Source organism: Copidosoma floridanum, unplaced genomic scaffold (assembly GCF_036245765.1).
Source record: "Copidosoma floridanum isolate Cflo_tuat_1 unplaced genomic scaffold, Cflo_Japanese_pri ptg000030l, whole genome shotgun sequence".
In the NCBI taxonomy this organism is placed as follows: domain Eukaryota; kingdom Metazoa; phylum Arthropoda; class Insecta; order Hymenoptera; family Encyrtidae; genus Copidosoma; species Copidosoma floridanum.
Genome location: NW_028321907.1, coordinates 32,227,638 through 32,254,369, shown reverse-complemented (window position 1 = coordinate 32,254,369; position 26,732 = coordinate 32,227,638). Strand labels below are relative to the sequence as shown.

Sequence of the window (26,732 nt, the reverse complement as noted above, 5' to 3'; positions counted from 1 at the left end):
ATCAGAGACTTTAAAAAAAAATTATAGAAATGGTCGAGTCCTAACTTTGCACATACACTCTCTGTAGCCCAACAGTATATTCACAATATTAATGATATATAAATAAAAGTCTTTCTGAAATACGTGATAAAAACTTTTTCTTTCATAAAAAATAAATATAAGTCAGTCAAAATTATAAAAATAGTAAAATTCACATTGCTTATCATAAAAATAAAGTGTAAATCACATTAAGCATACAGTTTAAAACCAATGCGTATTAGCCTTGTAGGTCTATGTATTCCATTAATATTGGCACTATCAATACTATGATTAACAGCTGTTGTTTTTATGATCAGGTCTAATATTTTGCTGTTTAAAAGATAAGTGGTTTTATTTCTATGTGTTAAGAAGCGTTACTTGTTAAAAAATTTTTATAACTAATAGAGATATTAAAAAAAACACCTTGTGTTTTCTGTTTCTTTAAAACTTTAAAGTACATTTTTATCTTTTCCCTATTCCTAACAGTTATTTTTAAAGAAATGTTTTATTTAAACAAATGCTTACATTTTATTTTAGAATTAAAAATAACGGCAATAACGTAGTATTCTGTCAACAATTTTAAAAGCTTTTTTTGTAATCCTGCAAGCTTTATCCAGAATTTTATCACAAAATTTAAGTATATCTGATGGCTTACGTGAAGGCACAAGGTTTCAATTAACATAAATATTTAGTTATAGTGATGAAACTGAAATAAAAACGGGAAAAAATGCGCTTAACATGCCAGCTGCCTACTTTAAGATAATGCTTTCACATTTCGATTTTTTTTCGACCAACAATGAGAGGTTGATTGTTTAGGAAACTGCCAAGGACGTGGAATTTTTCGACCTATGGTGTACCTTTTTTTCACGCTCTTAGTACTTTGGAGCTATCATAAATCTTTCTGTTTACTACACCAACATCAATCTCATTGGCCCTTTTAGTGGCATTTAAGGTTGAACTACCTTACCATTAAATATATTTTTCCGCCCTCGGGTGGTTTTGGGAGGCTGGTACTTCCTCGAGCAAAAAAGCAGTTTTCCGATACTCGTTCGAAAAGTCTCCTTTACGAACCTCGTTACGGACCTTGCCTTCGGCTCGGGCCGCAAACCTCTCGGTTCGCAAACAAAGACTTTTCAAACTCGTAGGAAAACTACTATTTCGCAATATTGCGTAGAAAATAGGTGTTTTCCGCACTGATATTAGTGTAAAAAAATCGATTTTCCACACTAATATCAGTGCAGAAAACACCTATTTTCCGCACACTTATTGCGAAAAAAACTTGTACGAAACTCGTGCGAGACGATTTCCTGCACTCGTGTGATGGACTCCCACTCGTGGCCGGTGACGGTAACTCGTGCCGTGCGATCACACTCGTGCTATGCACTTGTGTGCTCAACTGGCACTCGTTCCTGTCAACTTCGGCCAGTCGTGCGAGTCAACCACGTGTGGCAAATCGTCTTTTCTGCACTTGTTACGTAAATAACTATTTAACAACTATTTTTGATAAACAATTCAAAAAAAATTTGAACAATGATTCGTTTACCAATGGACTATATAAAGCTAGTCTCTTTTAAACCAAGTCTGTCATTTACCGGCAGACGTTACAGTTAGAGTTATTCGTCATAAGGTTGGAAACTCTGTCAACTGACAACCCTGCATTACCCTCTTGACTCTAAGCATTTAACCACAAATCACCAATCTTCTTTAAAGTATGTGCTTGGTAAACCAAACTGCGAAGCTATGTAGGAGAAACAAACTTGCGCAGTTTTCAACTAGCAAGCGACACGAACCAATCTTCACTTTAAATTACCAAAACGGTTGGGCTCCATGAAAAAAAAAATCTTTTTGATGTCAACGTCTTTGGTGTAACGCCAGGAAACTTTAGAAAGGAGCACTGCAACCAGCTTTCACACTTAAAAACATCGTTGTTTTTCTCCCAACTAATCTTGTGCTTTAATAGCAGGTCAAAGACGATTATCCAGGCCATGCAGTCACGTTTGCTGAAAACTCAAGTCAAAAATAAGTTGAGTTCACCGGTAGATGTTTGCCGTGTAGATGAGCATTGAGGAGCTTACAAGCTCCTTAAAAGATGCTGGACATGAGTACAATCATAAACAGGAAGGCCGCAGTCTAAAATGATACAAGTTTTTAGTTGTAGTAGTTATTATAAGCCTTTACATTTGGAGTTCTACGCTGAGACTAATTAGATGTTTGCTCTTGTCTCGCTCTCTTCCCAGTGAAAAAACCTGTTCATCATTAGTAAGATAATGCTAAGGAAAAAGTGACTCAATAATATCTATGTGGGTATGCTCAAAACGTGCAACCGGGGCAATGAAGTGGCTAGGAAGCATTCATACGTTACGTGTGACTTTGGTTTATTGACAATCGATACATTTGTTACACCAGATTTTCTCATTCCTGTGTATTCCTGGCCAAATATAACGCTGTCTTGTTATGCGATCTGTCACTTACAGACCTGGATGAGTGGACTCATGAATAATATAAAATAACTTACGAAGAAACTTTTTTGGCACGCATGGGCATAGGGCATCTGTGCTCAGTTCTCAATATATGGGTAATTTTGGATCTCCTATCTAAGTAAGTGGATTAAATTTCAAATTTATTCTATCGGATTTCAATGATTCTCCCAGTTCTTCGTCAACTGCTTGCTCCGCAGCCAGCTAAGCAGGTGATATCGCTGTTAGGAAATGAAAAGCGTCGACGCGAAATAAAAAATCCGTGAGGTTATCAGAGCCTGAAAGGTGCTAAATATCCGTTGAGAATTAAGGTATAAATGACAAACGCCTTTCTTATCGAGGTGATGCCCTATCTGGTTTTTGTTTAAGTGCATATATAAGAGGTTTATGATCGGTGTATATTGTTAATTCATGTGCCTCCAGAATGTAAGAAAAATATCTCATAGCTTTGTATATAGCTAACAAGTCCTGATCATACGTGCTGAAGTTCTCCTGTGATGAGGAAAGCTTCCAGCAAAAAAAAAATGCTGAAGGCTCCCAGACGTCTTTGAGCGACTCCTGCCCCACAACTACTCCTATCGCATTATAAGATACGCCTGTTGCAAGTTTAATACTGGCATTTATTTGTAGATGGATCAACAACACAGCATTAGCCAAGTTTACTTTAAGCTTATTGAATGCTGTTTCAGCTTTGGGTGTCAAACTGATAACATGCTTGTCTTTTTTTGGCGATTCTTCGTATTGCGCTTTTAATGGGGCTTGCGTATGGGCAGTATGTGGAAGATTTCAAAGGTGAAAGTTAATCATTCCCAAAAAACGTCGAAGTTCTTTAATCGTCGTTGGCTTAAGAGAGTCAACTATGGCATCAACTGTCTCCACTGTTGGTTGAATACCGCAGCTATTGACAAGATAAATCGGGAAAACCAATTCCTAAACTGCGAAAATACACTTGGCGATATTAGTTAAAAGACCATACTGCTTTAAGCGATCAAAAACAATATTTAAATGAGTGTAATGCTCCTGAGGATCTTTTAACGCAACAAAAATATTGTCAATATACACGAAAACGAGGTCCAAGTCATTAAATACACTATTTATAAAGCATTAAAATGATTGTCCTACGTTTCACAGGCCATAAGTGACATACAAAAACTCCTATAGCCCAAACGGGGTAATTATCCTGATTTTTGGTACATAATTAACAGCTACATGTATTTGATTGAATGCATTTTTACGGTCAATAGCGGAAAATATCGTTTTACCATATAGACTATTAGAACAATCATAGATATGCACTGTCGGGTATCTATTCAGAGCAGTTACCGCGTTTAACCACGTGTCGGAGCAGTCACTGCAGATCTTACATGAACCAACTTATTTATCACGCATGACCATTGGATTAGCCCATGCACTAGAAGATGGCTTGCGTACAACAGCCTAGAGCTACTCGTTGAACTTTTCTCTCGTAATTTCGAGCTTTTGGGGGCAAGTTGGTGACGTTGTTAATAAACAGGGGGCCTGATTGTTATTATGAGATGCTCTATGCCATAGATCCAGCGCGATGGATTGTGGCTATCATTTGTGATCTCCTTAAAATCTCTTAAAATTTACCCTAGGCGCGAATGTGGATCTACAACCGTTATGTTTTGAAAGTCTGTTAGTTCTATTATACCAAGAGCAAAAATATTTGAGTTCCTATGCTGCAAGTGGTAACTACGCAAGTTGACTACTAAGCTATAGTGGTTATGACTGCCGTACTTCTGCTTCTTCGATTATACTGTCCAAATCGTGGACTTTGAGTGTCGTTTTTCGTGCAGGGGTTCCACTTTTTCTTGGCCAGCCACTGAATTTCAAAAGAAAAACTCCTTTTTTAGTGGCTACGACGCTTTCCAAACTAGCTTCCGATTCGTCTGGGTTGAAACTTTCTTTCATGGATTTGAGTATTCTAGCGAAGGTTTGTCCCTTAGCTACTTCCTAGCTTTTTCTAATGTTTGTCTAAACATTGGGCAGCTTTCACTGCTGGCTTCATGCTTGGTTTCCCCTATCTTGCACAGGAAATACCGTGCTGTTCTAGTGCAATCTTTTTTGCGGTTATTGCAGCTTCTGCATTTGAAGCACAGCTTTGATCTGTCCTCCTCTTGACAGTTATGGAATACGTAATCATACCCTGAACATTAAAAACACCTTGTTATCACTAGCTTCTTTGTTCTCTACCGTTTGCCTTACGAACTTGAACCCTTAGGTCTTGGTTACGGTTTCCGACAATCTTCTCAATAGATTTCTTGTTTTCTCCTTCTTCGACAATACTGCCGAAATCTCGAATCTCAAGCGTCACTTTTCGTGCAGTAGTAACCACCGTTTTTTGACCAACTACCGCCTCTTCTACATGTTAAATAAGTATTTTGACATCCTTAACTCCTTTGACTTTGAGGAGCAAGTTTCCTTTTTGTGGCAACAACCCTCGGAACTACTGCTCCTGTCTTTTCAGGGTTAAAGCCCGCTTTCATTGACCTAAGTACCCCGGCAACTCCTTGACTTTATCTCGGGGGTCTAATTCTGCGCCAAGTTAATGAAGATATACAAAAACAATGCGATGTATCTGTTCAGTACATACATACGCTCCCAGCAAAGGTTGTCCTTCTCTAACCTTGACCGGGACTTTTGTCATCGTATCATGGCTTTTGTGGCAAGTTTCTGCTCATGACGATAAAAATGATCTCTTCTTTGTTCTTGGATTTGCAAGGATTTAAAACATTTCTTTATCCATTTTGTATTCTTCTGTAGGAAGAACAACTGTTCTAGTCACCTTGGTTGTTTTCAGGTGTTTAAGCGCAGCTTTAATACCATTTTTCACGGCGTTGGTAGTATTTCCATACTTCTGATTTGTAGCTTCAAGCGTTTTTTCGAGCTTACTTGTTGCATATTGAACTTGCTTAATCTCTTTATTTCGCTTCGCTCTCAGCTCTGCACCCTTGGTTTCTATGGACGTGAGCTCCCCTTGCGTCTGGTTATTAAAGACTGTGACGTTACTGTCTTCGCTGACGTTGTTGCCAATACTAGAGATACTTGATCGTCGTCCCTTACCTAAAAATGGCCATGAAACATTCAACAGTCATTGCTGCCCAGGAATAGCATCTTTGCCCCCCCCCCCTGGTATTCTCTGGTAAAGGCCAGCACTATTCCCTTTCCTTCTAAACTAAATATTTGGAAAGGGTTAAAACCAAGGCAGCAACTCTCTCTGTTTTTAAAGAAAGGTGTCACTTGCATGAGCCCGCTGGCAGCCGCCACTCTCTCTCAGTCGCACCTACGGATACTGCCCTGGCGTTGTGTAAAAAGTGTTGAAGTGGTGATTGTGTGTAGTTAATATTTATGTGGAAAAACTACAAGTGCCTCAGCGTGATGAGCAACAAGAATACAATCCGACGACCAGAGTAGAGAACCCACTAAAACGAGCTGGCGTAAACAATGCACTAAGAGTGGTGCTATGTAGCTTTTTCAGTGGTACTAAGCCTGAATTAGTCAGCCCACCATATCTTTTTTGTTTACAAGGCGTGCAACCATACCATATGTGGTTACCGGGTATTATCCGATGCACTACGCAGGGACAGCGGTACTGTGGGACTCAGTGGACTTCTTTTATTAGACTATTAGACTTATAATACCTTTTGAACCGTCTCCTATGCTACGTGACTTTAGTTCACCCTGAAACCAAGTGAGCAATACTTTAGGGTAGAGCCACCAAAGAGATCATCATATCTCGCAGCGATAGCGAGCATGTTTGCCACCAGTTGCTAGAGGTGCCAATTTTTTTGAGTCCTCAAAAGGACTTGGGATCTGTAAGAATTGGCACTTCACATCTAGTACTTGTGATTGCTGATAAGTAGTTATATGTAAAGCAGTGTGGAATGTCATAATTTCGTACGGGAGTAACCTTAATTCCCTTCCTTTTTTTCTTTCTCAGAACCGTCCAGGCAAACCCGTCAACAGCCCTCTAAGCATCAGCGCTACTTAGCATGATACCGATGATGTTTTCTGGCGTAACGGCCATACCTTAACGGTCATCTAGCTAATGCTGCTGCTGCTTACGCTACCTCCCACAGTAAAAGAAACTGTGTTCTGCTGTATCGTTTACTTGAGGGCAGTAATCACAATTAGGTGTTGGTTTCGACGCCATGCGGTGAAGATATGCGTTTAACTGTCAATGGCCTGAGATTAGCTAGGTAATGTAATAGTTTACCTCACTGTAGCCATGCTGCAGCCATGGACACAAAACCGGTATGAATTCTGAGTTCAACTTGGGCCCGCGATCTTACTAGAACAACTAGGGTAATATTGTTTGCGAAGCCTACCAGCTTTCCTCTCTCAGGCATTTTCAAGTATTGGAGCCCATCGTATACGAGGTTCCAGAGGTCTGGACCCAGCACAGGGCCCTGATTCACCCTCGATGTCAATCTTACCTCACTTGGTCCCTCTGTTATGTTGTACCAAAGCACATGGTCCTGGACGTAGTTGTCCTGGATTCCTTTTAACTACATGGTTATCTTCTGTTAGCACACCACCCTTTTTATATCGACCCACCTTTCCGAGATAAAGTCATTCCTTATGTTTAGAATGATCAGGACTAAAGCATTCCTTGTTTTGTGAGAAGTTTACCATGCCCGTTTTACATAGTCTAGAACCTTGGTCAGCGCGTGGCATAATAATCTGCCAACCTTGAAACCGTGCTGGTTGTCGTCTAGATTTACGCTGCACAAACGCGTTTGGATCATTTTTTCCAGTACATTGTCTAAGTTATCTATCATACACAAGGACCGTAATGACGTCGAGTTTATAGGAGGACCCTTACCCTTATCCAGGAAGATGAGGGGTTCAATCTTCTATGCTCTACTGAACATGCCCACCTTTAAACAAGCGTTAAATACATTAGAAGAATTGTTGTTTCTCTGCCGTCACGGTCCTAAGAACTTTATTAGGTATTCCATCCAGTTCTGAAGTCCTCTGTTCCTGCAGTACCAACAGAACCGTCAACACTTCCGTTCAAGTGAACAAAGGAACCTTGTTCACAATGGCCATTTCAGTCTTTTCCTTCTCTTGATGTACCAGGAAAAGAGCCTCGACGTTCTGTGTAAGCGACAGCTCTATGAGCTTCTACGGTTCCAAGCCACTCAGTTTTTGTTTAACTTTATTGTGGCCTAGTGTCTTTGTTGACCTTGGCAACAAGCTTCGCCAACAACGGGTTTGGCTTTCTTTGATTGCCTTGACAAGTTTTTTTTGCATCTTTGTGAAGTGCCATTTCCTTCTCCATATTTTTCCTTCCCTCTGTTTGTCAACGATTCTTTCGGTCCACTAGTTTAGTTTCCAACTTTATCTGGACACTATTTGTTGATGCATTATATTGTAGTTCTTACGAGCTACTCTGCCTCTGCTAGTCTAAGGATAGCGTTGAAGTCAGCTATAGGTGGCGTATTAGCCAGGGCTTTGCTGAGCGCACCTTGATTAAGTCGTGCAACATTGCATCGAATGGCTTGCACCCTGAGCGCTTTTCGAGATACAACACTACGCAACTAACCAAGTTCAAATAATATGAAGTGGTGATTACTCGCCGTGTAGTCTTCTAAAACACTGCAGGCAGATATCTTTGTAGAGTTGTGAGCCTTACGTCGACTGTTAAATTCCTGGTTTCTATTTGCCTAAGTGACGTCTTGGTACCAGAGTTAAATATGGTGAGTTCGAGGCTTAAAGCCATTTCCAACACCCTTTGTCCTCTAGTATCGGTTTGCGTTTCATCTCAAGTGGGGACATAGAAGTTCACGTCACCAGCAATAATCGCATCACCCCTCTCCTTGAACACATACCCAGCGTCTTTAAGAACAGCGAGTTGCTTCCAAAAAATGCTGACTTAGATAACTTACATAAGTAACAGCTTTTACAATTTTCATTTTTGTATTCTTATGAAAAATAGTTTAAAAAACTTTTTATAATATCACCCAAAATATTTCTAGGATGATCTTAAACACAGATAATTTTTTAAAAATCAAATTCAACTTTTATATTTTTTACTTTTTAAAAGTATACTGGTACATTAGTACGTCATTTACACCTTAATTTAATCTGTCATTCAAGGATGAAATTATCTTATTTCATTTGAGGTCTACTACATATGACTACAAAAAGGGATTGTTTTACAATACTCAACAGAACTAACCTATTGATAATGTCTTCTCTAAAGTAAAACTATCACAAACATTACATGAAATACACCTTTGGAACGGAACATGCTATTTTAGCATATGAAAGTATATCTATACAATTTATTTAATGTTCGTAGGTTAGGGAGCGCAGTATTCGAAGTGCACCTATGCAAATAAATCAAACCAGACCTTTGCGAACTTCACTTCGTGTTGGTACACCAGATAGTCTTAGCGACAACGAAGGCTTATTTCGTACTGTCACAAAAAAAGTGAGCAACACATCTTATAGAAATGCACCAGGTCAGCTTAATTCAGGAGTATACTGAAGCTTTTATAATATAAATCATCAAAAATTTTTTAAGTTTTACCTATAAAATTTTAAGGTGGAAGTCGACCGTCTAGTAGGCCAGCTAGTCGACCGGCGAGTAGATCAAGTAGTCGACCAACTTCTCGTCAAGGAAGTAAACCCTCTAGTAGATATGGCTCAACTCATTCATTGGATAGCACAGGTACTACTAAAAATGTCTCTATTAATATATCTTTGATCCAAAAATCATTAGTAAGTACTATATTTTTTAAGATGAAGTAGGTACACCAAGCCGTATTCCACTTCGAACTTCAACAAGTGGTAGTACCCCGTCTTCCAGTAGACGTAATAGTGTATCAGGAAAAAGACTAAGTATTTCCGCTGTTACTGGTGCCTTGTCTCGGCCCAGAACTCCAACTGGGTTGATCACTTCAACTGTTTTCTCCAGCCCAAAGTAAGTTCTCCAATAATGATACGTAAACTTTGACTTACACTTTATTCTTTATCAAATGACGGTTATCCTTTAAAATAATTTTTTTTATCAGTAAAATATTATACTCTGAACTTTATTAATTTTACGTAATCTCTTGTTAGACTAGAAAAGGTGTTAAAAGTAAGAACAGTGAAAGATGCTTTAAATTTTGTTCTAATTTTTTCAACAAGATCTGTATATTAGAATGCAATCAACAGCAGATTATATTTACATTGTAATAAACTTTCCTCCGTAGCCAAAAATTCTAAAAATTCTATCTCTCTCGAGACATGGAGAGTACTAGGCAGAATTTATGTATACACTATATGTGACATAATATTTTTAAAATTGTTTTGATTATTAAAATGTTGAAGCTTGGAAGTTAAAAGCATAAAAAAATATGCTTACTTTTGGTGCTCATTTGTAATACGTATGATCAAAAATTAATTGAAAAAGTATGTTTTCCTAGTCAAATATTTAATTTTTTCTTTTTTTTAATGATAGATGTTTCACAACGTTTGAGGAACTATAAATAGTTTGAGAAATAAGTACATCCATTATAAGTCGTTAGTATAGTCCTGTTAGTTCGTAAAAAATCTTTTTTGAACATTTTTGGGCAATAACCGTATGTTTCCTTATTTTTTGGGACATTTAACTTTTTTTTTCTTTTCTAATTTTTTGTTTGGAACAACAATTATTAAATTTGCTTGTTTCTGAAGCAAATATCAACAGTTAATTTAATTAAATACACAATTGAAACCGACAAATGGTCGTATAATAGTTTTTTTTATTGCTTATGCTCTGACTACATCATGTAGGAACAAGGAGTATTTAACAAAAATCTCCCACTTCAACTATAAACTTTTTTTTTTTTAACTTTTTGTGTAAATAGATCACGTGAATATTTGCCTTCTAGATTTAAAGATTTTTTGTAGATTTACAGAAGACTTATTTCACATAATTATATCCACTTCTTCTTATTTTTTTTTTATTCTGATCTTTGAATACGATCTCACAATTTCTTAAATCTTAAGCTTCATAAAAAGTTTAAATAATGCTCACACTTTCTGATAAAGAAAAGGATAAAATGCCAGTCCTTGATATAATTTGTTTCTAAAAAATAAAATAATATTTTCAGATTTTGTATACGAATACTTTTGCCTGTTCATCTGGGACCGTCTATGACTAAAGTTTCGTTCGCATTTAAGTTAAAAAGTCATTTTTTAGTCGCTATTTAAAGAAACGTCATTTATTAATAAATTTTCTAAATATTTTCAATTCAATCAAACGTCATCATGTTATTTTCATGTTGCTACAAGGCATCTCGTTTTGCATTTAAAATATTAAATAAGTGACAAAACTTATCTTTCAATTCAACGGTTTTATTCATCCAAAAAGGTAACGACTTTCGTTACTTATGTCAATGTTATATATAAGAAATTTTATTAATTTTATGTAAATTTAAATAACAAACGTTTAAGATTATTGAAAAAAAAATTTATTTTCATTGTTTCTTTTAGTTAAAAAAATACATCCATAATTTTTATTAGTACCAAAGCTTAACTGTCACTTAAAAAGATGTACAATAAATGTTTTGCTACAATTGAAGTAAGAAATATCAAACTTGAGTTTGTTATGTTATGTCTTATAAAAATATAAAAATTATATGATAAAATCAAGACATTATGATTTGAATACAATTTTATTATAAACATTCTATCATTTTCTGATAGTTTATTATTACATTCAATCATTATTTCGTAGCGGGAGGTTCACGTGCGGTGCACGCAAGGAAGCCCTAATAGTATACATACGTAGAAATAGATTATATCTCCAAGTTTATAAAGAAAATTTTATAAAATTTTCTTTAAAATTTGGATTACCTAATGTACTACTATCCTGCTGTTCTAATCACAATTATTATACATAATACTTTACGAAAATTGTGTTGAAATAAAGCTTTTTAGGCTTTGATAATGTATAATTATTCATTACTGTATCACTTCATGTATTTTCTGGAAAAAGTCTAAAAGAAATCATTCTAGCCATTCGTCTTGAAAATAAACAAGAAACACTAATCGAAGAAAATAAAATTAATAACACGATACATAACAGCTATGACCGTTAACAGCTTGGTTTTAATAAAATAATATAAATGATTTTACGGAATTATTGAAGTACGTACATGTTTTAAAAAACTAAAATGTTAACAGTAACCCCCAGACATTCACCCTTGGACTTTCATAGTATAGAAAGTGTATTTATACAGATAAAATCTGACTCACAGATTATGCAAAAACGATTTAATACATCACATTGGGATCTCCAAGATTTAAAAAAAAGCTTTAGAAATATTAGGCAGGACTTTGCGTGATTGGTGTAATATAACCATACATTTTAGAAAAATAAATTTAAAAGTAAATGTTGGGAGAAAGTTTTTGCTAAATGCTGCCTGTCAAAAAAACAATAATAGAAGTATGTTAATAGCTGAGACCGTAAAATCATCTTTTTCCTAAAAAACTTTTTATAATTCAAAAGTTATGAATGATTAATATTCGTTCGATGGATATACGTGTTGCTAATTTTTTACTAAGAGTAAGAAAGGAAAAATTTGATCTTTGAAAATTTCTAAACATTAGTGAGCTTATAACAGTATTAGTAAATAATAAAGTCATACTAACTTCTTATAAACTATATACTTATTTTTTTGGTCAAAAAATTTTGAATCAACTAAACAAAAATATATTGATTCATTATAGTATATATCATTTAACTTACAAAGGTAATGGTAACTCTGTTATTAATCTTAGAGTTGTGGATAGTGTTTGTCAAGGTCTCTTGCCTTATGTACTTTATTCAAAAGTTTTGTGCTATGGTACGATTTTAAATCACAAACTTATATAAGTATAATATAGAAACAGGAACCAACAACCTAATGAAAACTGGTAAATAAAATTTTCTCGCTCAAAACAGTTTTTAATCCAGATAATTTATTATTGTTAGTTTGTACACCGCAAATAGTAATTTCTTCAAGTTTGAGCATTTGCAATGACAATTAATAAATTACAAGGACAAAGTTTTAACGATAATGCTTTAGATGGAAGAAAACTCTTATTCGTCAACTAATAATTTTACGTATTGTTGTTACCATGTGAAACTAAAAATGGTAAATGTATGTAAATTGAAGGTGATAAGAATTATAAAATAGAAAAGGTTGTGAAGAAAGACATTTTAAGTAAAAAGGTATATAAAAAAATAGTTATTCTTAAGTGTACGTTTGATACAAGAACTATTAAATTAATTATCGAAACATAATAATTGAAAGTACATTACGCCACTAGTGCGAGAGGAACGTGATCAACGCATGAATGTCAGTTTGCGCCTGAGTGAAGTGAGGCTCGACGAAAATAATAAATTTGGTATTAAAATGTTCGTTTGAAATTTTTTATTGCGGTTAATTATAATGATTATGTTTATTAATACTAAAATTACAATTAATTAATGCAAAAGACAAATGTTTTTTATCACTTTGAATAGAGCATTCAAAAGAATTATTTTTATCATCAGATTGCTTTCTACTTTTTTTTAACGGTCAGTTACATGTTGCTTGTTGAGTGTCTGTTGGTCTACCAAATTCATCTTTTGGTAATTTCTGTTCGGAATTTGGAGTCGTTACGATTGGTTGTTCCATTTTCACAATCAAAGTTGTAGTTTGAAAATTACTATCAGTCAGTACCTTAGCGTTCATTGTTTTAAAAACAATTGATTTTGTTATTTTCTCATGAACTTATTCTTTATGACGTAACGACTCATTTATGTAACCTTCAGCTACAGCGGACGATCTCCAACCACCATGTCTTTTTAAGTCTGCAATATCGCCACCTACATCGATAAGTAGGGTTGCTGATATTCTTCTAAAACTATGGTCGGTGTACAAATGAGGGCAGTGATAACTAAGTTGCAATTCATTTTAGTATCTAGCCCATAGTATATACCAATCGGTTGCCGTGTACATTTTTCATTAAAGTTATGTAAAAAAAATCTATTGTGTTTTTCAATGTTGGACGGCCTTAAGTCTATATACTTTTTACATATAACGAAGTATTTTCCATAAATGGCAAAAAACCGAGGTACATTATTATTGGTGACTAGGATCCGTATTATTAACGATTTTGAATCATCATCCACGTTATCTGTTGTGATGTTTGTTACTTTAACTCTTCTTAAGCAACCGAGAGTTCCAATAATAAAAACAACCTAAAAACAACATGAAGTGTTAAAAAAAATGAGTTACAATTTTGTATTCAGTAACTTTACTTTTTGTAGTAAATTGCATTCATCTGGCGCGTCGTTGCAAAACTTGCTAATCTCATCAGCAGTAAATTTTTTTTTTTTTTTTTTTTTTTTTTTAATGTACTTGGCATTTTTTTCTTGATGTAAGTGATCAACTGATGATAACTACTTATATTGGTTTTATCGAAAGTTTTTACAGTTGCTTTTAACATCGAAAAACGAGACCATAACGTTGGAGGAGCAACTGTCGACGACATTTCCTTAAAATATGCTAAAAATACTTGTTTAACTAACAAAGTTGTTTTTTTATAAACGCCACGACTTAAAAGCATTGTACGTTGTGACATATAACCTTTTCGAAGTTTCTGGTAGCAAGTCCAAGGATGCTTCTTAAGCCGCTGCAGCGATGTTGGGAGAAATCTCATTTCCATAATCAGATACATTATCTGTATCGCTTGAACTTTCGTCACTCATACTACACTAAAAAACACTTCTTCAATGGCACCGAAATAAATTATATGACGCTTATACAAGTCTCGTGATGCTCCTGCTTGCTTTTTCACACTTGCAGTGCTTTAATTACGTGCCTCTCGCTCGTAGATTGGGCGTGCGTAGATCCACGGCTTAACAGCCACAACAAATGGCTATAAAGTCGAGTCATCGTGCACAGAGTATTAAAAAGAATTTATTACTATTGTTTTACTAAAAACTGAGTAAAGTTCATTCCAAATTTTTTGTGGTTGTGTAAGGCTACAATCGATGACCACAACGTTTATTATTTTTTCATCAGGCGGTTAAATTTCTGTCACTTGTAATTATGTCATACTATGTAATAGATGCATTTACAGATTTAACTTGTATAATATGATTGTAAAAAAAACGCACTTATCCTAAGTTATGTTGGAGAACAGCCTAAAAACTCATATCTGATGAATTGACACAGCAATTAAACTCTGTACATTTATAAGAAAAAAGTTCTTTATTATTACTTATAACTATAAAGTATCTATATTTGGCGTAGGGGATTCGTGGGGCTTAAAAAAATAAAAACTTTGTAGAATAGCTAAAAAAAAAGAATTTTTTTTTTATATTTCAGGAGTAGCAAGGGAAGGGGCGAAACAACTTGATAGAGTTTTGAAAGAGCTCTGCCGAAAGAACTATGTATAAAAAAGAAAACTATACACGTATGTATCTAAATAAAAAATGTAGAAAAAGTAATTCCCGAAAGTTTAATAACAATTTACATAATATATCACACATCATGTGTGTTATTTATTTTACGATGCGTTTATCCTTCTTAAATATTGTGGTCGATTTCTAACTGAATGAATAAATTTATAGTCTATTTATACTTAATTTATAAATAAGCGTAAAACATGCCCATAACCATCTTATATTTATTGAAAGCATAAGTTAAATAAAAAGAACTAATTGTTATCTTAAAAATTTACTATAGTTAATTACAAAAAACGTCCAATGACGGTTGATAAATAATTAAAAACAACGTCCAATGGTGGTACTGTTAAATTTTATATTTATTAAAAAATTTACCGTATATTTCCGACTTGCACAGTCCTATTAAATATTACTGTAAGAAGCTTCACAATGGTCCTGTATACAGTTTAAACAATAAATTGAATTCGATCTTTTCTCTTGGAAAAGATATAACTGCGCCACTCGATAAAAATAATGTCGTTTATTACATACCATGTGCGAATTGCAACTGCTGTTATGTCGGTCAAATATTAAAAACTGTAAAATTAAGAATAGCAGAACACAAAAGAGACATAGAGAAAAAAATTATACATCTCTACTATCACAACATAGCATTGAATTTACTCATAACTTGAATTTTAATAAAATAAAAATTTTAGACATGGAACAAAATTACAAAAAGTGCCTTTTTCCGAAATGTTGAATATACATGAGTTAAATAATAATATTAATAGACAACAAGATACAGATAAATTAAAAAAATTTTATAAGTCTATCGTTAAGTCAAATACGAGAGAAGACTAACTTGATGTACATAATTTGAGGGCCCCTTTCATTTATAGTATTAGGAAAACATGAACTGTTTATGTGCGTCTCACAAGGAACTGCTTGCGATTCTTACTTGATTGTACTTCGTGTGGGTACTATGTCATTTGTGTATGTGTAGGGTATGAAAGCAACTAAACTTGAATTTCTGACTACATTACGATCTTACATCCCTTTTGTAAGAGTCAGAGGTATGTTATACACTCAACTTAATTTGCGTTTATTAAATTTTACCGAAATTTGTATTGTAAAGAATTCTTGTGACTCATAGATTTTTGTACCTGATGAGGGCTGGGATATTATCCAAACGGCTAAAACGTCCTTCTGTTTTTCAATCAATACAAAATATGACAGTACTACCATTGAACGTTGTTTTTAACTGCTATAATTAACTTGTCCCACTAGCAAGGTACCTGAGGTGTGTCTGAAATTTTAAATAAACTATTTGAACATGTTAAAGGAATTAAAAAACAAAGATAAGGGTGAACAATCCTTAAAAAAGACAGTGTTTTAATATTCATTATTTTCTAGAAGGTTTCATTACCTGTTTTCAACAAAGGTAAACGTATATGTTTATCAGATGTGACGACTTAGCATCATCCAGATCTCGCCGTCTGTCTTAATGGTACTGCCAAAACCCTCGCGTCAATATTAAAGGACAGCCCGTGAGTGGATCTTTGTTGGTATAGCGTTAGTGTGGTTAAAGTTTCTGAAGGAAACTTCGAAATGGTCGCTTACCCATACACACAATGAGATACTATGCTTGTTGGTTTGAAAGTCCCATTACCCAATTCAGGCTGTGAGTGGCACAATCTTCATCAAGGTCTTGCATACCGTAGAGAAAAATTATTGTTATTATTATTTTTATAATCCTTACTATTATTAGTGTTACAATTATTATTATTGTTATACTCCTTTGAGACTCAATTTAATTTCAATTCTAGATAAATTTCTAAGAACATGTCAAAATGGCAATATGTAAGCTATTCTTTCTTTAACAACCTTATGTATTTTGACTATATGAAACACGTTTGAAATTATTAATATTGTTTGGGCTTGAATCCGAGTTGACTGTGTGGTTTAAAAAAGGCTTGGATTATTTCTTAGGGGATACTGGAAGAGTTAGTTGGCATTTAAGGCCAAGGCACAGAATTATACTTTACTTTCAATCTAACTTGTGCAAAAATGTGTATATTAAACAGCAACAGAGAATGAGTGGATTTACCACAATACTTAAAAAAGATTAGTTTTACCAAGTATAATAATAAGTAATGCTGATGACATCAGACGAAATAATAGGTAACGTTAGTAACACCAAACGTAATTACTAATGACGCTAGTTCTTAATTATTGTATAAACAATAAAAAGAAACTGTTATATACTATCAGTTAATTTAAATAAAGATCATGCGAGTTATGCGATATAATTGCGGAAGTACTGCTGAAATTATATCTTTATCTAAACCAGATAACTTAATAATAAGTTGCACTGAATAAATGATGTTTGTGGACTGGCACACGATGCAATGCACTAAATGAGCTAAGTATACGTCTGTTGAATCATTAATGTTATAAATACTTTTTAAGTTTTTAGAGAACAGTCAGATCAAACGTACATCGAACAACAAAAGATAAATATAAAAAACGTGATCTTTAAGTTTTTAAATAAAAAGAAAGATCAAAATTTTAATGAATAAATCTAAGAATAGTGTCAATGTAGATTGCTTATCCACTTACAAAAGATATTATAACTTCTTTAGTTATTTTATTAATTTAATCTTTAATTATGTTTTAAATTAAAACTTAAGCGAGTATACTAAACTCAACCTTGAGATGTGACTAGTCTGGTTGGAGCTCATGAAAAATGTCAGGATCTGAAAACCATAGACGTTTCTCACTCGTTTAACTAAGGCACATGCCATGAAACGCAATAACAGCTGTATTTTGCTTGGATCTTATGTAATGCCACTGCACTTAAGGTATCAGCTGATAAATGTTAGAGTGTCTATTGGTAATGAAAGTAGGTCACTTTGGGGGTGGAGTATTAGGTCAGCGCAATAAGTTCATGGAATCAATCAATAAAGGGACAGGTGTTCGGTCAATAGAGCAACAATCTCTAAAATACTTAATGAGTTAAGCCTTACAGCTTTAACTGTGGTATTCTTAATGATTTGATGACTTTGACCCTTCCATATTGTCACTGTGAATATAAACAACAGCAACATAAGCTGACTTGGATGCGTCAGCAAAACGATGAATTTTAAACTACTCAAAACTCAGTGAAAAGAAATTCTAATGAGGTATAGTAATTTTGTTTAACTAGGGCACCTGATCTAACCACTTGGTCTACTCAACTTGCATACTGATGAAGGCAAAAAATGATCACACGATTTTTTAAGCAACCACAGTGACTGAAAAAAAACTTGGCCAAGAATAAGAACAGATGAAAACCAACTGAAGGGGTCAAAGATCTTGGCTGATCGAGTCAATAAGGACTGATTTGTTTAAGACTAGGGGCTAGTTCCAACAACAAGTTAAAAATGAAATTCATCACTACTAGGATTTTAAAACGAGCCAAGAATATAAATTGTTGCCTCACAATCTTTGAATTTCTTTGGTTTGTGGGCCTTGAATTCATTAGGCACGCCAGAGAGCACCTTAGTAAAATTTGCCAACTATTTTCTAAGAGGAAAACCGTCTAGTTGAGCTACGTGTAATAGCTAGGTACTCTTTTATCTTGCTTCAACTTTTGGATGTGTATCAAAGAGACAGTTGTCAGGTATGGCGAGCTTGCTAAGCCATTAGTAACCTTTGTAAGCAAAAATATTTTTACTAGCTCAGACTGTTTTGAGTGCCAAAGTAAAGCCTAAAAAACCTGATCATCAGCATCAACGAGTATTTGCTAAAGCGTTTTTTTCATATCAGTGGTGAACATAAATTTAACAAACGGCCTTATTATTTCTGAAAGATGATATAGCGTTTGGATGTAAAACAACGTTCAAACAAATTCTGCCTTGATTTTTGAATGAACTATTAATTACAACTCGCAGCTTTTAAGTTTAAAAATTAGTCTTATAAATACCATGACGTCGAAAAATTATATGTCAAGATCAGGCTAAGGACTTTCTCTTATGCACCCCAAGGCTGTGTACTCAGATATAAATCTATTGTAGGTACTGTAAAATTTAAAGTGCTGCCTTGTACCAGACGTTTTGAGCAGCTGTAAGATCGTCTACAGTTATTTTAAATGTCAAACCGCCAAAAAAACGGTAAGCAGGTTGCCTGAAATGAGTAATAATGAAATAATTCCCGCATTTGGAATTTTCTGGACTAAGCATGGCTTTTGATATGGACTCCTCAACTGACCGAAACTTCTGTACAAGTTTGAATAGACCGTAGTCTTCAGTAATGTATAAAGTTACCGAGTTTTTTAAATTAGAAGATGACAAAGTTGCAACTAAACCAGTCAAAAGTCAACAAAGGTTAGGGAATGAAGCTATGAGTGAATCGACTTTACCTCTTTTCACTGAGTTATTTATATTTGCAGCATGAGATGCATCAAGCAACAATTCTATCTTATCCAACTCAAAAAATTCAAGATTAGCCAATTTCAGGCCTTTTTAATAATTTAAATTCGTTAATTTCCGACAGACAAGAGGTTTGTAGAAAATTATCTAAGGCACTACCAAAGCTTAAACCTCCAAACAAAAGTTGGATTCAAAATGAAGTTGAATCATTAATTAAACAGATGATTTTACGTTTGCAATATTATCACCAATACTAGACAACGAGATATTAGGTCTGTGTTCAGTAAAATTTAATAGATTACAAAGGGACTTAAAAATAAGAGAAGACTGTGAGCATTGATCAATTAATGCTTTTATCATGAAACTCAGAACACTCAAATTCATTACATAAACTACAATAGTAGTCAGAAGAAATGTAGATGCTCTAAGAAAATTTAAATTATGAGCAACATCAGCATTAAGAGAGAAATAATCCTCAGCAACCACGTACTTGAGATTCTTATCGGCCTCCTTAGTCATGTCGAGTTCTCATGAGAATCAGACTCAACTATATGCTTTAACGTGTTATGCCTTTTATAATATTTAGAGCAAATATATTTTGAAGAACACTTAATTGAGATATGCTAACGAAAGCAAATTAGGCAAATCCTCTTACTATCGACAAAGATCTTTTTCTTATTTCAGCGTTTGGATTTTAAATTATTTCATTGTTGCAGTCGATAAGCTTAATTATAAAACCAAAGTGTGGAACTCGGAGTCTTTCGGTAAGAACGAAGTTCTCGCATGTATACAGAAATCACATGTATACTGTAAAATACAAGGTTCGTAAGTACATGTGAGCTCAATATAAATTTTTTTTCGTGGGTTACAGTGGTATATTTACGTCTTCCCTCTACATTTCTTATGTATGAAAGGCTCGGGAACTTTTAAAATAATTTTTGAGGTTATTGTTGTGCCAAAAACGAGGAATATATCCTACATATTTGTAATGATTTTGCAAATATGCTATAATTTTTCCATAAATTTTTCACCTTGATTTTATAAAAAAATAATAAAAACACTGATATTTGAGGTTATCTCTTCACATAATTCAACACCTCTCTTCTCATGTGCTACAATGTTTTTTCCCCCTTAGGAAACCTGTAAAACTTGTTATTTTTTCTGTATATTGCTTCCTTTTAAAGATATGACATGTTTTTAATACTTGAAGGTTATGTGCACGAATGACCTGAAAAATCATTTCTGCATTATTATCCTGTACTGAACGTTGTATAATTTTTTCATAATTTTCCCTTTTCATTTCATGAAGGTACATCGACAACATCAAAAATTGAGGTTATGTTTTTTCATAACTCAAGGCCTCTGTTCTTGTGCTTCACGATATTTTTGTCCCCCTTCAAAAACCCGTAAAACTCGTTATTTTTGTTCCATCTTGTTTCCTTTTAAAGATATGGCGTATTTTGTAATATTTAGAGGTTGTACCATATTATGAATACCCATTTAATTAATACTGGCTATCTCCATCGATCTGCCATTCATGCATAAATTATTTTTTTGTGTATTTTATTAAAATAATAATATTAAGTAGTGTGTATAGAATTGATCTTATTTATTTTATTAATTCCAGTATTCAAATTTGCCACCAATTTCCTACTGGTTATGTGTTCTTAGCGCCGGAGCTTTGATGGGTTTGGGAGTCGTGTGTATTCTTTTTACAGTCAATTCGTAATGAAATTTTCTTCAATTTGGCTTTTTTTTTTTTTTTTTTTTTTTTTTTTAGCGGAAATGGGAGTGCACGCCTTTTTCCTACACTTTCTGGCCAGTGGGTCCCTGTGCTAGCTGGCTCACTCCCTCTCTCTCACTGTGTCGCTATACTGGCTACTACTGCTCTGTCTTCCCCCTCCCTACAAGTGCACGCTGCTTCCTTACGCTTTCTGGCTGATGGGTTCCTGCGCTGACTGATAGACTCTCTCTCCCTCTCTCTCTGTGTCACCTTTGCTGCTCTGTATCCCCTGCCCCCTAAAAGTGCACGCTTTTTTCTAACACTTTCTGGCTGATGGGTCCCCGTTTTCAACCGTCTTTATACACAGAAAGTACACGAGGAGTTTATATCCTATCGTAACCCACGACAAAGAACTTCGTTCTAATAAATATTTAAGTGTAGTAGCACCTGCAGAATAGGATGCAGTCTGATGCATGGCAAGACATTTATTGATCTTATCCTTTTGTTTAGGATTGCTTGTAAGTTTCCTAGCAGATGCTTCTAATGTTATAATTTGTGCAGTTATGAGTCACGTAACCAATTAATGGTGAGGGCTAGGATACTACTTCTTTAGTGTTTTTTGCAAATCCTTGTTCGTACAGAAATCGAATTTACTAGTAACCAAGGCAACAAAAATGTCACTCTTACCTATGTGCCTCTCCATAGCTCTTAAAGAGTCGAGAGGGCCTAACAATACTTCATATAAGCTTGATTTCAATGCAACAAGCATTTTTCATAGGTTAAAAAATTATATAAAATCGATGAAAGTGCTGATGTAAGACGATACTAATCGACGTTAGTTGTCGTAGAAGGGAAGTACAGACTCTTTAACTTTTTCAGACTCTTGATTAATTTTTTTACGTGAGAGGTATGTTTTTAATTAGGTCAGACGCATCGCTGCTAACTCGAGCACGTCGATGCTGATATTTAATTATTCAAGAAAGATCCTGCTTCCTATCTACTAGGGCTCTGAACACATCCCTGAAGTTCTTTCTTTTTTCTAGGATATTTATTTCTAAATACATGTCATCATCAGTATATCGTTATATAATTTATCTTAGATGTGTTGTAATAGTTTTTTTTTATTCTTGGATGGCAAGAAAAATAACTTCGAGTATTGTTTAGCGATGGAGCAGAGTTTTGAGGTGTAGGAGCTAGACTTGGACTATTGGTGGAAAGAAAAAATAGATGGTCTTTAAAGCCCACAGTAAACAAATAATACAGTAACATGACCCTTAAATACATTATTTGTAAAGTAATCATGTCGTTTATCAAGAAAGTTTGATGGTAGAATCGCAGCATCAGTTGTCGTAAGCCGCTTAATGCGTCTTCAACCGGCTGCAACCAAGACACAGCTTGATCTCTTGTAATTTTGGCAGTGCCAAGCTTTTTAAAATTGGTACAATTGTAATTTATTTCAGAGAAGAGGCCAAGCTGCATTGAAACAAACAAATGCTTTGAAATCAAATAATATCGCAAGTACATTTTAACGCTAATGCTTGGGCTAATTGAAAAATTCTTATATCCATCAGTTAATGCAATTATGTAATTGATTAAAAATATTACTTTCTTTAATTTGATACTAATGATTTTTTTTTTAAATAAATAGTATTTAATAATCGTCCAATAATTAACGCACTTTGTATAAAACGGGAATTTAATATTAGTCTTAATTCAAATTCACTATTTTAATCACACAGTTGGTTATTAAATTGTTGTCATACTTACTGGAAAATTTGAATAAGATTAGCAAAGACTAAGCCTAGAAGAAGAACAGCAGCATATGTCAATAGGACCCATGCAGTAGATTAAAAATTGAGGCAATGGGAGCCTGCAGCAACATCAAGCCAGCAGACAATGGAAGCAGTCCTAGTGACTGTAGAAGAACAGATAATATATGAGAACGGGGATCGGGAATACGATGAGAAGTAAAATAGCACTCATGGCCAACTTAATTTATCCCATGTGTTATACGTATGCAGATAAGTATGAAAAAGAGATTGTCGGTCGTAATATACATCAGACAATGCTGGAAACATAGAAGCTGTGTGCATGGCTTTCCCCACATCTTTGCTGGTATGTTTCCAGACAACTAAACTCAAGTTTGATAGGGAACACAGTACTGGATAAATTTATTTCTCACGTCGATTTAGTTATGTGTTTTGACATAGAGAGACGCCCACCGTGACGGCAAACTGGCCATGTCCGCACGTTACTTGTCAAGAAGCCAAAAAAAAAGCCAAAATGGCTGACTTCTTTGTAGGCATGTGGCCTTGTGCATAAAAGCATAACTTGCTAATCACCACAACTGGCTCTGAGAACCCAAGTGGACTATATAATTTGAAGAAGGTTTGGATTCCGTTTTGCTGGATTCTGGAAGAGTGAGTAGAAGTTTGAGGCCATAGCAAAGATTACACAACACTTTTACTGAACTCAAATAAAAGATGTATACATTTAACAGCAACAGACATAGAGTGGATTTACCACTATACTTAACAAAATAAATGGGTGTCGTCGAACTAAATAAGAAATAATGCTGGTGGCACCAAACAAAATAATAAGTAACGTTAGTGACACCAAACGAAGTAACAAATGACACTGGCTGTTATGTATATTATAAACAATAACAGAAAACTATTACAAACTTCAAGGGAATTAAAATTTAGATGGTGTGAGTCATGTGATACGGTTGCGGGAGTTGTGCTTAAATAGTACTTCAATAAAACTAGAGAATTTGATAGCGAGTGGCACTGGGCAAGCGATCTTTGTTGACTGATGCACGGCGGAATTGCACAAAACGAAACAAGTGGACACCAGCGTGAAGTGTACAGTGATTGGTGACTGTGCAGGGCAATAGTTCACTCGCTATTTGAAACAATGCATACTTATTACGAGTGCGCATACAAACTGTAAGAGTATTGACTTGGTCATTTAAATATAATTATCACACTAATGTATTATTATTAAATTATATAGTATACCTGTATAAATAGATTTTTGTTTTACAAATGTATAAATCATATATTATTACAATATTGGTCAGAACTGATTCTGATATTTACAAGTTCAGTTGTTAACCTATTTCTTATATTCTTTTTTTTTCGTTTTGTGCAGTTTCTCTAAAAATAATACTTTTAATTACTTTTACGTTATTAATAGTACATTAAAAGATCTTTTTTTTATACGTCAAGTGCAAGTGTATACTTCAAAATAAGTAGTTTTGTTTTATATGTTAATTTTATTCAACTTGAGGTATTTTAAAAATCTTGACTCCAATAAGCACTTACGCTTTTATTTTACCATACTTATGTAGCTTTGTTGTTTATCTGTATGCTTGTAGATGAATTTAAAAAATTTTGTATTTTCAATTAAAATCGTCATCAAAATAACGGCAAGAATAATAGTGATGGATGTCCTCTACAGTTTTATGTGGCTTGTTTTTAGTTACTCTTCCAATTTAGTTATAATTAACAAAAAAAAACAATGTATGAATCTTTTTATTTAGATTATGTTCTTGTACAAAGAATTGTCTAATAGTAATTAATATTACCAGTCTTTGGAGTGATTGAAGTAATTTCTGTTTTGTGAATAATACGTATCTTTACTACATAATCAATTATTGTAGCTAAATTCTTTTTTTTTCTTTTTTTTAATAATATTGAATATTCTACTATTAAATATTCATGTACTTATTATTTGTAGTACAAAAACTGTATTAAACTGTTAGGTTTTAAAATTTTATTTATTTTTTTTATTAAGTGACTCTTATAAACGTAACAAAATTGATTTTTAATATACACTATAAATTTCATGCAAATCACATTAATTAAAAATGTTATTTAAAGCTGTTTATTCTATACATTAATAAAGCAATATTAATCTTTGCATCAAAAATATTGTTGTTAAGAAAAATAATATCTTAGTTAATTTTTACCAAATAAAAGTTTAACAAGAATATTTTTTATATTTTTTTAGATATAAGGAGACATATTTATTTTTTTATTTTTTTTAATCTCTTAAGTAAGTCATAAATTTCGAATAAAAAATTGTGTTTCCTCCAATTATAATAATTTATTGATACATAACTTAATTTTTGTTATTCCATTAAAAAATGTAGCTTTTAAGTAGGAAGGTTATTGTTTAAAAAAATTTTTAAACTATAAAAACTCTTATAACTTTGCTAGTAACATAAAATTTTTATTGTTTTCTAAGTATAAAGGTTTTTATCATCAGTAATTTAACTACTGCTTTGATTGACACTTTCATCTTATTGTCAGAAAAAAATGACATCAAATGAAAAGCATTTATGTGAAAGTAAATACTTATTTGTTACCGTTATGAAATAATGAGTGTAATATTTCTTTTTTTTTGTAGTTTAAAGCTAAATTTTTCACTTTATTTATTAATAGATACTCCATGCTTAACCCAGAAAAGTGGCTTTTTATTTTCGAAACAAAAAAAAAATTAAGGTTAAACCTATCAATATCTTTAGACTTTGAATAACTACATTTAAAGTAGTGAACATTTGAAAAAGTCCTGTCAATCATAAAAAAATTAAGCCGACAGTGCACATTAAGTGTATGAATTTACAAATATGTATTTTTATCAGTAAATATTACAGATTATAAAAAAGTAAACGTTGAATTATGTTTATATTTTTTTTTTCATTAAGATATAAGCTACGAGAACGAGAAAAAACAATAATATGCGGCAAAAAGTGTCTGTACGATCTACCTACACATAGGTACATACATGTTTAACAATACATTCGTGTGTTTTTGAGCCTATGTTTGTGTCTCTCTGTCTCTTTTCGGATACCTGTGTTTAGTTGTGCACAAACGCAAATTTTGTTGGCTTTTTACTAAAGACGATTTAAGATGGGGTTTTCATAAACACAATTGGAAAACCCTGGGAAAACTTTGCATTTAAGTAAAATATTTATATTTTAAAATAATCCTGTTCACAAAGAAAAAATTTGTAAAAAGTGATAAAAAAATAATACTAATTCTTATATTAAGTCATCATTTTCTACACTCGCAAAATATTAAAAAAAGCAATGAGAAAGGCTCACTTGCATGAGTACAATAAAAAGAGAGCGAGCGCGACTGCAGAGGATCAATGGCTCTCTCTTTCTTCCTTACTCTTACGGGTACTGCCCAAAAGCCTTAAGTAAGTTAAAAAGTACTGTTACGAGATGTAAAAAAGCGAACTTTAAAATACAATTTTGACATCATCAGACCACTTAAAAATAGTTATATCTATTTCATTTTAAATCAGCGGGCTGAGTTACATATAATATAAGGAATGACCAATCATTGCTCAATTTTCTAATTCAGATTGGCATGCTACGTAGCACAATCGATAAGGTCCCCTACTACTAATTCAAAGAATGTGGGTTCAATTCTCGGCGTCAGTAAAATTTGGAAATTTTATGTACACATTATATTTATTATATACATATATATTATATACAACATATACACATACATTACATGTAACATACACACACACACACACACACACACATATATATATATATATATGTTTATTAATAATGACTTATGCGGACTTAACGTGCTTCTCGCATATATATTAATAATATGGTAGAATTGTGCGGACGTCAACACAATTCCACTTTTGTCCTC

The 26,732-nt window shown here is 33.6% G+C and overlaps 1 protein-coding gene across 1 annotated transcript in view; it reads left to right on the top strand.

Moving 5' to 3' along the window:
- The window catches only part of shot (dystonin-like protein short stop), a 1,026,404-nt gene that overhangs the window by 905,712 nt on the left and 93,960 nt on the right, over positions 1-26,732 (top strand). Inside the window, exons 29-31 of the mRNA XM_089596194.1 lie at positions 8,824-8,986; positions 9,070-9,195; positions 9,267-9,447. Of these exons, the coding sequence (XP_089452320.1) occupies positions 8,824-8,986; positions 9,070-9,195; positions 9,267-9,447 (470 nt within the window). The remainder of the gene's footprint in view (positions 1-8,823; positions 8,987-9,069; positions 9,196-9,266; positions 9,448-26,732) is intronic.